Below are 12,488 nucleotides of genomic sequence, written 5' to 3' on the forward strand. Positions count from 1 at the left end.
GGACCCAGGGCCATTAGGGGGTAAGGCAGTGGAGGAGGAGGCAAAGATGAGACTGGAATTGTGGGATTTGCCAGCTCACCAAGGGCCATGACAATCAGCCCCCCGCTCCCCCGCCCCGCGGTGTCTGAGATTTGGTCTGTAATGTCACAGGATGGTTTGGAACAGGAAGTAGCCCATGAGATTGACAGCTCAGAAGCTCTGGCTGTGTGGCATCCGGAAGGGATGTGACCAGCCAAGACAGAGGAAGAGGAGGGAGGGGCTGCAGAAGCCTGCTGAGGCTAACAGCACGGTGGCTGTCCAGGAGTGGGGATTGGGAGCTAAGGAGAGGGACAGGCTCTGCAGCAGCCATAGCATAGGACAGGAGGACAGGACAGGATGGGGAGGACAGGACAGGGAGCCCCCAGAGTGAGAAGCCAGGTGCACCAGCGCCTCTCTAGGACGTGTGGGCAGAGTTGTGGTGAAGGAGTGGGTTTTTCTCTGAAAGAAGTAGACTCACAGAAAATGGAGAAGGCCCATCTCCAAGCCTAGGCCCCCGAAGGCCAGAGGAGGAGGTGGGTTGGTTGGTGTCACGGGTGGCCTGGTCTGTTGTGCACATGGACTGCCACCTACGGGGACTTTGTAGTTTTGGAAACTGCACCTCAGGGAGGTAGCTTGCCCCACTGTTTGGGGACAGGGGCCCCCTCTTTTGAGGGGTAGTGAGAGGGCCAGGCCCAGTGCTTTGGGTTTCTTGTCACAGCAGAGCCCCACGCATGGGTTATCATAGTTTTCAGCAGGAATCCATGTATGCAGCTATAAAATACCGGGGACTGGATAACTTATAGAGACCAGAAATATATGTCTCATGGTACTGGAGGCCAGGAAGACCAGGATTCAGTTGTTGACAGATTTCAGTGTCTGATGAGGGCTGGCGTCTGTGGCAAGATGGCGCCCCCTGTGGAGAAGTGGACCACGGTGTCCTCTTTCATAAGGGCCCTGGGGCTAGGGATATAGCATAGTGACAGAGCACCTGCCTACCATGCACGGGGTTGGGTTCCAACCCCAGCCCATTAAACAATTAAACCATTAAACAAACTAAAGCAAACAAATGAATGTCTTCATCCTATTCCCAAAAGAGGAACCTGCGTGGCCCAAACACCTCCTCTCACGTTGGCACTCTTTTAATAAGGACACTAATCCTGCTTATCAGGGTGGGGCCTGTGACTTATCACCTCTTCTCCTAGTACCCTGCATCTTAACGCTGTTATACTGTGCTTCATAAAAACCTGTACTCTGAAGATGCCTTGTGCATTCATCAGATTTATTCTAGCATGTGAAAGACTACCACCACCGTAAAATAGGGTTTCCTGCAAGGAGCGGGTGTGTCTCAATAGCAATGAAAGGCAGGGCCCTGGGAGTGGCAGAGGGGCAGGCAGAGCAGGGGCCACCTGGTCTGTGTAAGGCTGACAGCAGCCTCCCCCCGCCCATCGCCTACCCAGGCCCTCTTCCCTACAAGGCAACTTAGGTGGGTTGGTGGCGTTTCACAGACGCTTCCTTCATGTTCTTACACATTCCCAGCCGTTTCCTCCCAGTTCCCATGGAGCAGAGACTCTGGAAGAGTGATTCTCTGTACATCCCTGTCTAGAACCGCATGCCTCCTTCCCACTGCCTCCGGTGTGCCGTGCTCGCTCTCCACCTCCAGACCGCGCAGCGTAGGGTTTGTGTCTGGCAATATTTTGGTCCCCACAGCCCAGCCAAGGGGAGGGGGTGCTGTAAACATCGGGCAGCTGCCAGGTCCTCTGGCATCTGGGTGGTAACACCTCGCTCTTGTGCAGAGGTGGCCTGGTGGGAAAGGACTGAGAGGGCGGGCTTTGGGGCCAGTGGAGGCCAATTCCATTCCCACCACCACCATGCTTCCATTCCTTGTGGGATTTTGTCCCGGCTGCTCCATCCTCTCTCCCTCCGGAGCATTGCCTTTCTTAGCTGTGAAATGGGCTCACGTCAGAGAGCCCTTGCTGTCATGGTGATGGTTGGCTGGACCTGTGGATGAGTACCTAGCACTCCAGTGATGCTCATCAGTGGTCATTTGTAGGGCTGAGGGTGTTGCTCAGTGGTAGAGTGTGTCTTTAGCAAGTGCAAGGCTCTCAAGTCAGTCCCCTGCACTGTGTGTGTGTGTGTGTGTGTGTGTGTGTGTGTGTGTGTGTGGTGTGTGCCTACACATACATGCAAAATCACTTGTGTTTCCATCGTCCCTAACTGCTTCCTTCCCATGTGGCACAGGTGGTGGGCATGGTGATGATGTACACCTGTAATCCCAGGTACTCGGAGGTGGGAAGTAGGAAGATCAGGGGTCAAGTTCAGCATGGAGCACACTTAGTGCTAGATCCTATGTGAAAGACAAACTGAAAGCAAAGAGATGAAGTGTGGGGCTGGTGATATGGCCTAGTGGCAAGAGCGCTTGCCTTGTATACATGAAGCCCTGGGTTCAATTCCCCAGCACCACATATACAGAAAATGGCCAGAAGTGGCGCTGTGACTCAAGTGGCAGAGTGCTAGCCTTGAGCAAAAAGAAGCCAGGGACAGTGCTCAGGTCCTGAGTCCAAGGCCCAGGACTGGCCAAAAAAAAAAAAAAAAGAGATGGAAGTGTGGCTCACGTAGTGGATTGCTTGCCTACACAAGATCTAAGATCACAGTTGAAAAAAAAATAGAAAAAAAAATAAAAGATGGCCAGGTGGGGTGATGCCTGGCATATAAGCATCTGAATGTATCCCTTCTGCCCTGGCAGCAATTAAAAAGCTGAGTGAATGGAAGTATCAGCAGAGTAATAGGACCACAAGGAAACCCACCACTCCCCAAACTAGAGCCATGACAGGCAATTGCGGGGAGCAGAAACCCACAGGCACAAACTTCCACGGGACCCAGCAGGGTAGGGAAATCTCAGTGCAGCTGGCCACCCCCCCCCACCAAGGCAGGGTGTGAAAGCCTGAGAGGTGAGCACTGGGGTGAGGGCCTCCCGTCTGGGAGGCTCGAGTCCTAGAGCCTTCCCACCAGGCGCCCTGCCGAGTTCTCACAGAGACCACCAGAGTTCCAGCAGCGGTGGACTGTTCTGTCATCCCCAGAACCTTGTGTTCTTTAACAAGATCTGACCTCAGCTGGGGCGTTATCAGAGCCTAACCTGGCCAGCTGCAGCCCACTGTGGCCATCCCACCCCAGGGGAGGACCTCGAGAGGCACAGTGGAGGTCAGGGGTCAGAGGCCCAGGGTCACTGCAGCATGGAGACCTGTCACAGGACTTCAGGCCTCTGCCCTCCCTGCAGGTGTATTCCCAGGGCTCCCTCTAATCTAGTACAACATAAGGCCATCAGGAAACTAACAAGGCAAAGGCACAGGGGTAGCTGGGCACGGATGGCTTATACCTGTCATCCTAGCTGTTTAGGAGGCTGACATCTGAAGAATCATGGTTTGAAATTAGCCTGGGCAAAAAAAGTCTAAGATATACTATCTCCAATTAGCAAGCATAAAGCTAGACTAGAGGCATGGCTCAAGAGGTAGCAGCGTCTGTGAACAAGCAAGCCAAGAGAACATAAGGCCTTATCTTCAAGTACTAACAACAACAACAAAAATCCACAGGTTGAAGAAACTGAGTAAACATCTGATTTAATACTCATCTGTGGGAATTATCAAGATGTGGAGGGTGCTGGTGGATATAAGCACACAGAGAAGGTACTCGGTGTTAACATGAACCAAAAGCAAGTAGGAGTACCTACATTAACAGAGCAGACTTCAGCCCAGGATAAAGAGGACTGCTAAATACTGGCAAAGGGTCAGTTCTTCAAGAGAAGAACCTAATAATCCTGAGTGTGCATGTGCCTAATAGCTGAACAGCAGAATGTGGAGACAAAGACCGATGGACCTGGAAAGAAAATTAGATGGAGCCACTGCAATTTGGAGACTTCAATCCCCTTCTGTCAGATGTAGACAGATCCAACCAGCAGAAAATCAGCAAAGGCACACTTGAACTCTACGCCACCATCCAACAGCGGGAGGAACCAGACCATCTGTAAGGTGCTTCAGCCAACAACAACAATGCACACATGATTCTCTAGCTCAACTGGAACATTCCCCAAACTAGACCACGTTCTAGGTCATGCATTCACCAGTTTGACAGATAGAAATTAAATTCCATAGTGTCTGCTCTCAGCCTACAATGGAATTAAACTAGAACTCAAGAGCAGAAAGAGCTGAAAAATCCTCAAATACTTGGAGATTAAACAACTCCTATCGAATGAACACTTGGATCAAAGAAGACATCACAGGAGAAATTTTTAAATACGTGGAAGTAAATGAAAATGAAAACCCAAACTTATCAAATTTGGAGGAGGAGGGCACCAGAGATCAGATCTAGAGGGAAATCAATAGCATTGGATGAATACATGAGTAAAGAATGAACCTTGCTTTCATATTCAGTTCTTTCAGTTGGCTAGCTCTGGGAACTAAAGCAGGTGATTTGACTTCTGATCCTCATTTCTCTCCACCACACGGGGAGCCCCACAATGCCTCCAAGGAAGCTGTTAGAGGAATAGACAAGCAAAGTACATCAGAAAAGAGCCAACAGCCAGGCAGACATGGATTTGACGTCCAGGGGATCATTTCCTGCCTTGTTGAACTTGGGCAAGCTCCCGAACCTTCTTGAGCTCACACTCCTTACCTGTAAAAGCTCTGATAGGCTCTGGGAGAAGCCTATAGAAGGGAAAACTATTTGTTAGGCTTGTGTTTGCTCTGTTCTCTGCTGAGCCTCTCAGAACTCCAGTTTCATACCCGTGCCTCGGGACTCCAGTTGGAGTCCTCGTTTATAAAATGTGACTCAGAGGTTGGTACAAAAAAAAACAACCTTCTACCTGTCCTGGTGGCTCGCATCTGTAGCCCTAGATACTCTGGAGGCTGAGATTGGGAGGACTAAGGTTCGAGGCTAACCTAGGACCAAAAAGAAGAAGGAGGAGGAGGAGGAGGAGGAGGAGGAGGAGGAGGAGGAGGAGGAGGAGGAGGAGGAGGAGGAGGAAAGGAAGTTCATGGCCCTGTGAGGATGAGGATCATAGTCTAGCATAACCCTGGGTGGTGGGGGGTGGGACAAGACCCTAACTGAAAATAGCAAAAGCAAAACGGGTTAGGGTGTGGGTCAAGTGGTAGAGCACCTGCCTGGCAAGCACATGGCCTGAATTCAAACTTAGTACTTAAAGAAAGACACTTCCTCTGTAGACTGCAACCGAGAACATTCTTCCCATGCCTCTCCCTCTGAATCATGACATAAAACATGTGCTGGCGCTTTGGTAGGTATCAGACCTGGGCTGGGTATTGTGAGAGAGGGTTAGGAAGTAGAACAATAATGAGAGTCATTTGTTAAGCTTCGGGTGTGGATTCATTCATTTATTTATATATTTCGTTTTCATAAGCCATGCCTCTAGTCCTCTGGTTATTTTGGAGCTAGAGTCTTGCTTCCTATCTGCATGCCTGGACTTCAGTCCACCGTCAACACACCCAGTTTCTTCCATTAAGATAGTTTCATATTTCATAGCCTTGAACGGTGATCCTTTCCATCTCAACCTCCTATGAAGCATGGAATACAGATACACATTACCACATCAAGCTCTTGGTATGAATTAATTCACTTGCATTCCACCCTCACAATACCCTGTATATATATTTTTAATTTTTTTGTATTTATTTAAAAGGTGACATACACAGAGGTTACAGTTTCCTAAGTCGGGTAATGAGTGCATTTCTTTTTGGAAATGTCACCCCCTTCCTTTTGTGTATTTTTTGACATTTGTCCCAAACCTCCCCACCCACCCACCCACCCACCATGCTAGGCTGCAGTTTCTTTGACCAGCTATCTAAGGCAGAAGTGATACTCTGCCAACTCCATGTCAGTTTTAAGGGAGCTGGAGCTTCTACTTGGACTGATTGCTCTCCTCCCTCCCGGAGACTTTATGGGACAGATGGAAGCCCGGGATGGAAATGGGGCTGGCTGTGTCCAGCCTGATCATTCCCAGATTTGCACAACGATGTCTTGGACCTTCCAGATGCAGGCCAGCCTCCAGCTGACTGCCACTGAGTGACGCAGCGAGGGTTCCTGCTGAACCCTGCCCAGATTCCTGACCTACAACTCATGGGCTGCACTTACATAGTTGTTATTTGAAGCCAGTACATTTGTCAAGTAATTTTTTTCCCACAGCAATCCAGTAGATAGCCAAAGCAATCATAACCCCCATTTGACAGAAGCTGAGGCACAGATTGAAGCCTGTTGGCTTGCTCTGAACCTCATGTTAGCAAGTGGCAAAGCCAGGATTGAAACCCCAGGAAACCTGGTTCCAAACACACGTTCCTAGCACGGTGTGGCTGCTCCTGAGCTGAAAATATGCCCTCAGGGAAATGTCTGTCCACTTTGAGAAGCAAGAACCACTCCCCCTCAGTCATGAGAGGATTCTACTGACATGTGTTTATTCATTTGCCCCGTGTGAGGACCGCAGGCCTTAGGGGTAACAGAGATGGGTGTGTTCACGTGGCGAGGATGTTATGGCACCCACTGGTGAGTGGGTGCGACTCGGGAATGTCTCCGAGGGGTGAGAACGTGTGGGTTGTCCTTTGGGTGACTAGAAGTGTCTTGACTGGACAGGGAGACTTGCACCGTGGCAGGATGCTGGGTGGTATCCCTGTGGCTGGGAATGGGCAAGGCTCAAGCGAAGAATGAGGATGCCAGCCAGAGACAGCCAGGGCGGCAGGCAAGGTGCTCTGGGCCCCTGCCAGGCGTCTCGAAACCCAACTCTAGGGTTTCTGACATTTGGAGCCTGTCATCCGTGTCCTTGTTGCAGGAGACCAAGCTGGGCATGGCAGGATGTCTGCGGCTTCCCTGGCCTCTGACCACGAGGTGGCAGTCGCGCTAACCACCCCCGCCCCCACCCCGAGTTGCCTCGGATTCAGGGTCATGAACTCAGATTATAGAGCTCACCCTCATGTATGGGAATGGAGCCCAGGGCCTTGGAAGTGATGACATCGCCGGCCTTGAGAAATATTTTTTAATTGCCCGTGTGTCTCATATTATATTCTTCATGGACTGGGGCGGTGGGGGGGGGGGGGGCGCAGAGAACCAGGCCACAGCCTGGGGAATTGGACTCTTCCCAAGCTATGTTCTACGTCTTGACACCCTAGATCTGTGGCTGTGTAGGAGATGCAGGACTCACCCCCCCCACACACACACCCCCAACTCCCTGCCCCCCCTCTCCGGTCTCCAGCTCTTCTGAGTGATAGTCCGGTTCTTCTAGACCTAGAATTGCAATTCCCAAATGCGATGTAGGAGGGACTTGGAAAGATCCTGCCATCAAAGCAGTTGTCTGGGCATCCATGGGGTGGGGGGTGGGGGTGTCCCATGGCACTTGGGGCTGTGCTCCCGGTAGGGAGGTGCCCAGCCTCCTACCCATCATCCTCTCTGCTTCCTGAGACAGCAGAGTTTTCTCAGTGGATCCCCTGGCTTGCTGTGGGAGGGAGGAAGTGAAACAGTGTCCTCTCAGATCTGGGCTCCCCGGGCTGGCACCTCTGCCCCGTCCCTTCCCCTGCCTCCTCCTGCCTGCTCCTTCTCCTGACACCTCCTGCCATCTGCTCTTTATTTAGTTTTTCCCGACACCCGGCAACCGGCAAATCTGTCCATTGCCCCTCTTGTGTTTTAGCATCTGAACCTATAAATAGCTGCCAGGCAAAGTCCCCGTCTGCACTGTGACAGTTTCTCCTGTGTTCCCTGCTCACACTCCGAAGTCTCCCATTCCTGCGTGCTCCACAGGAAAGAACAATTCCAAAAAGAGGGATCTTTTAGCCCTAACAGCGTAGTAAAGCCTTACCACATTTCCATTGCCTGTGTGGCTCTCACGACGATGCTCTCAGCATGCACACGACAGGGCCAAGAAAGTTCTAGACCTGGGCCTGAGTCGGGCCTGTGACCATGTCATGATGGATGTCACAGCACTGGCTTACAGGAGTTCGTAGTGCCCGGGCCAAGGGGCGCAGCCATAGTTCCACCCATGAAAACTTCCCCCAGGGGTGGCCGTCAGGGAAGGCCTCTTCTGTCTGTGAAATGGGACGGTAGCCTGAACCCCAGACACCCACCCTCCTCCTTGCGCCCCTCTTCTGAACCATAGGTGACGGATACTCCAGACAGACGCTGCAGGGCGTTGCTGGGGGCCCTGGTTGTTGGAAGGTGCTGGCACGTGTCTGGTCATGACTTGGTCATATCCTTGGGTTGGTGGCTTAATGTATCTTAGCGTCAATTTCCTCATCTATAAAATAGAGGATGGAACCGTGGTGAGACTGATTAGACATTAGAAGGATGAGAAATCATTTTTATTAAAACTTGCAACTCTCCAAATCTCTGCATAGTCCAGCACTGGGAAGCTGGGTAAAAGGGATCATGGCTGAGTCAAAAAAACAAAACCTGGGGGCTGGGAATATGGCCTAGTGGCAAGAGTGCTGGTTTCAATTCCCCAGCACCACATATACAGAAAATGGCCAGAAGTGGCGCTGTGGCTCAAGTGGCAGAGTGCTAGCCTTGAACACAAAGAAGCCAGGGACAGTGCTCAGGCCCTGAGTTCAAGGCCCAGGACTGGCAAAAAAACAAAACAAAAAACCTAGGCTGGGCACAAAGGTTCACGCCTGTAATGGAGAGTTGCTGTTATGCCAAATTCAGGCCCTAGGTGGCGCTGAGGCCCCACCCCTTCCCCAGACTCCACCCCCCACCCCAGGAACCCTCAGAAGCTGGAAATGGCGTGGGCTGGAGTTTCTCACACTTAGATCTGTGTGAGCCTCCACCCAGCTCTTCCTCTCTGTGCTGCGGTGATACTTTTCTTGAACCTCACTATTTACATGTTTGTATCTAGCCTCATGAGAAGCCCCCATCTCTTTGCCACAGATGAAGATAAATGCTTTTAGGAACTGTTGAGGCAGGTGGAAGGCAAATAGGAACCAAAGTTGTCCGTCCGGCATACACTGCGTTGCTCCGTGTGGTGGAGAGCTTTCCTGGGCTTTGGACACCAAGTGACAGCCACCCTCGGGGACACTGTGTCCATTCCAGGGTCAGTTGGGCCCCGCCCTCTCCTCTCCCCCGTTGCACAGAAGCTGGGATCAGCTGTGATGTTCACACAACACCCCCTCCCCACTGATGCCCGGAAGACTCACTGTGGGCCCCTGAGCTCGCATCACGGAGGCCGGATGAATGGGGACCTCCAACCTCTGAGCAGGCCGCCTGTGCCCCTCGCCCTGAGACTCTGGAGCAGGATGTGGTCCCAAGCCTTGTTCTTCACCTCCTAGAGGCAGGGCTGGTCCCTCCCGCTGTCCCCTCACTGTCCCCAGGTTATGGAGTGCTGAGACTTGGGAGATTACCTTGATCGACGACACACCTCTTATTTTTATCTGTTGTTTCGATCTGTGTGAACTCATTCTTTCTGCCCCTGGCGCCACCCCCTCAGTCCTTTCTGCCTTTACTCATCTTGCGGGTGCTTTTGCCTGGGGCTCGCCTCAGACTGAGGTGGTTCAACCTGCAGCCTCAGGCCGAGCTGGGATCACCCGTGTGCCCTCCGGCATCCTGCTTGGTGCTTGAGATGCAGCCTCTGCAACTTTGTGCCAGGGCTGATCTCCAACCACAATCCTCCTCGATCTCTACCTCCTGGGTAGCTAGGATTATAGGCATGAGCTACCATGCCCTTCTTTGGCATGGTTGGTGTTCCTGGTACAACTTAGAATTTTCCCTGTTCCTTTGCTGCTGCTGCTGGTAACAAAGATGATGATGATGATGATAGTGTATTTGTTAAGGCAAGCTATGATAACAAGATACTCCCTAAACTCTCAGGGGGTTGACACCCTGGAAAGTCTATTTCTCATTCACCTCAGGTCCTGATGGCAGTGGCATGCTGGGAACTGTACAAGCCAGCAACGGCTGTGGTAGCAGTCGTGCCCCACCCAGCCCTGGGGAGCCATGGCCTCCTTCTCCTCCCTGTGTTTGGAACATACTAACACAAGGCCTTCCTTGTCTTTCCACAGTACTGTACGTGGAAGGCTCTGTTCTTGTGTTTGAGGACATCTTCAGACTGATCGCGTTCTACTGTGTCAGTAGGTGAGTGGATGGTTCCAGGAATGGCAGGAAACAGACGTCCACCGGTCTGTTGTGACTGACATGGCGGGTGGCTGTGGGGAGAGGGGACGGGGGGCAGGTCAGGAAAAGCTCCAAGGAGAAGGAGGTGGCGCCGAGATGCAGAGAGCCTTGCCCTAGTAACCATGGGAGAGGTGTTGGCTCCCAGGCTTCCTGGCCAGTGGCAAGACCCCCCCACCCCCACCCCCACCCCCAACTTCCTGAATGACAAGTGTCAAGGAAGGCTTTGAGATCCCACAGGAGCCCCAACTGGGCCTGTGACAGGGATTCCAGAAGGAACTTCCAGCAGGGACAGCCAGAGGCTGCTGTACCTGGGGGGGTGGGAGGCTGTGGTTGTTCAGCAGCTTCTGAGTGGAGCAGACATCTGTGACCAGCCTCAGCCCTGCTCCATTCAACCAGCACTGGTTTCAGATCAACAAGAATTTAAAAATGTATTTTGGTGCTTAGGCTGGAGGTGTTGAGCAAGGGCTGGTTAAAGGATGAGTGAAGTGTCCTGGTAGGCAGGTGTGGCAGAACTAGTTAGCATAGCCCATGCCCTAGCAGCTGGGGGAACCAAGGGTGTGTGTGTGTGTGTGTGTGTGTGTGTGTGTGTGTGTGTGTGTGTGTGTGTGCTGGCCTTGGGACTTGAACTCAGGTGTCGGTTCTGTCCCTGAGCTTCTTTTTGCTCAAGGCTAGCACTCTACCATTTGAGCACCGCTCTAGTTCCAGCTCTTTTGGTAGTTTAGTGAGGAGAAGAGTCTCATAGAGTTTCCTGCCTGGGCTGGTGTTGAACTACCATCCTCTTTCAGCCTCCTGAGCAGTAGGATTACAGGCGTGAGCCACCCGTGTCCAGCACTGAGGAGTTTTGCACCCATCATCCTTGCAAGTTTATCCAACAACTCCATCAACTACCCTGTAGTGATCGTGACTCCTTGTTGCACCGATGAGGAAACCAAGACAGAGAAGTCACACAGCTGGGAAATGGCAGGGCAGGGTTCAATCGAGATCTAGCTCTAAAGTTCAGCTGTTGCCACTGCAACAGTCCCAATGAGCTGACACGGCCCGCGTGTGCCCAGGGCCACGCTGCAGAGGCCCCTGGCTCTGTGGATGATAAGATGTGTTAGGCTCTTAGGAGACACACTTTCCTATTCTCAGAAAAAGGAGGCCAGTGTAGTGTTTGGCATATGCTAGGCACTATGAATGAATGATTGAATGAATGAATGATAGCATCATTGCAAGGCCCAGATCTGGAGCTGTCCCTTCATCTCCCTGAGCCCCACCATCCTCATCCATGAAATGGGAACGAACCTGTCAATCATGTCAGGGCTGCAAGATGGAATTTGGAAATGCACAGGAAGAGATGGCGCGGTGCCCGGTGCCTATTAGGTTGGGAGTCTGCTGGGTCACCGAGACTTAAGGAGCTGTGGTCCCCAGAGCTCAGGGACGTCACCTCTCTCCCATCTTCAATGCTCCAGGAGTGCAGGTGACAGTTTGCCTGCCTCAGACTCCCAAAGGCCCCTGGGAGCACTCACAGGACACACAGACTGGCCTGAGCAGAGGGACCGGAGTCAGCAGCGAGGCCTGAGTGTCTGAGCAGCTCGGGAGTGAAGACGCCCAGGCTGGGACACCAGACAGTCACCGGTCCCAGCTGGCACTGTTCGCCTCCCCAGCAGGTGGGGGTACAGACTCCTGCAGGAACCAACCGCACGCCTGAAGGTAGCTAGACACGCTCCCAAGGCACTCCGTACGCTTGTCACTTCTGACCTTTACGTACAGCTGTGATCCCAACCTCACAGCAAACCCAGGCCCAGCCCCATCCTCCTCCTGGAGCCTGCTCCCCACAGGGCCCTGGGGGCCCTGCTGGCCTGAGCCGGTGGCTGCTCATGGAGCCCTTGCCAGGACAGCATGGCCAGCCCTGGACAGCCAGGAGCCGTGGCAACCGCCTGGGGTGGAAGGCCTGTGCCTTCTTGCCCTGCGCTGCCCAGAGGCCATGTTCTGGGCAGAAACAGAAGAGATGGTGCTCACCCCGAACCTGACACTCTAGGCTGGGGGAAGGCTCTCGGGAGGGTTTTAGGCTTTCCCTTTCCCCCTGACTCCGTGAGTGTCAGGGGGTCCCAGGAATCTGCATTTATAACCAATCAGATCCGAAGCCCAGGGTTTGGAAACCACCCAGGGCTCAACATGCATCACTTAGCTGGGGGGCTTCTGGGTAGGGCTCCAGGGTAGAACTCACGTGCAAGGGTTGAGAAAGGGCTTGCCTCCTGGGGGGAGGGGAAGCAGCAAGGAAGCGGGGAGCAAGGGGGAGAGGTGGTGGGGACCCCAGCTTTGACTAGCTCCCACAGGCA

At 52.7% G+C, this 12,488-nt stretch overlaps 1 protein-coding gene across 1 annotated transcript in view; it reads left to right on the forward strand.

Moving 5' to 3' along the window:
* Nucleotides 1-12,488, forward strand: part of Rin3 (Ras and Rab interactor 3) — a 76,765-nt gene that overhangs the window by 39,539 nt on the left and 24,738 nt on the right. Inside the window, exon 4 of the mRNA XM_048361898.1 lies at nt 10,056-10,128. Within this exon, the coding sequence (XP_048217855.1) occupies nt 10,056-10,128 (73 nt within the window). The remainder of the gene's footprint in view (nt 1-10,055; nt 10,129-12,488) is intronic.

The sequence above is a fragment of the Perognathus longimembris genome, chromosome 14 (assembly GCF_023159225.1).
Source record: "Perognathus longimembris pacificus isolate PPM17 chromosome 14, ASM2315922v1, whole genome shotgun sequence".
In the NCBI taxonomy this organism is placed as follows: Eukaryota; Metazoa; Chordata; class Mammalia; order Rodentia; family Heteromyidae; genus Perognathus; species Perognathus longimembris.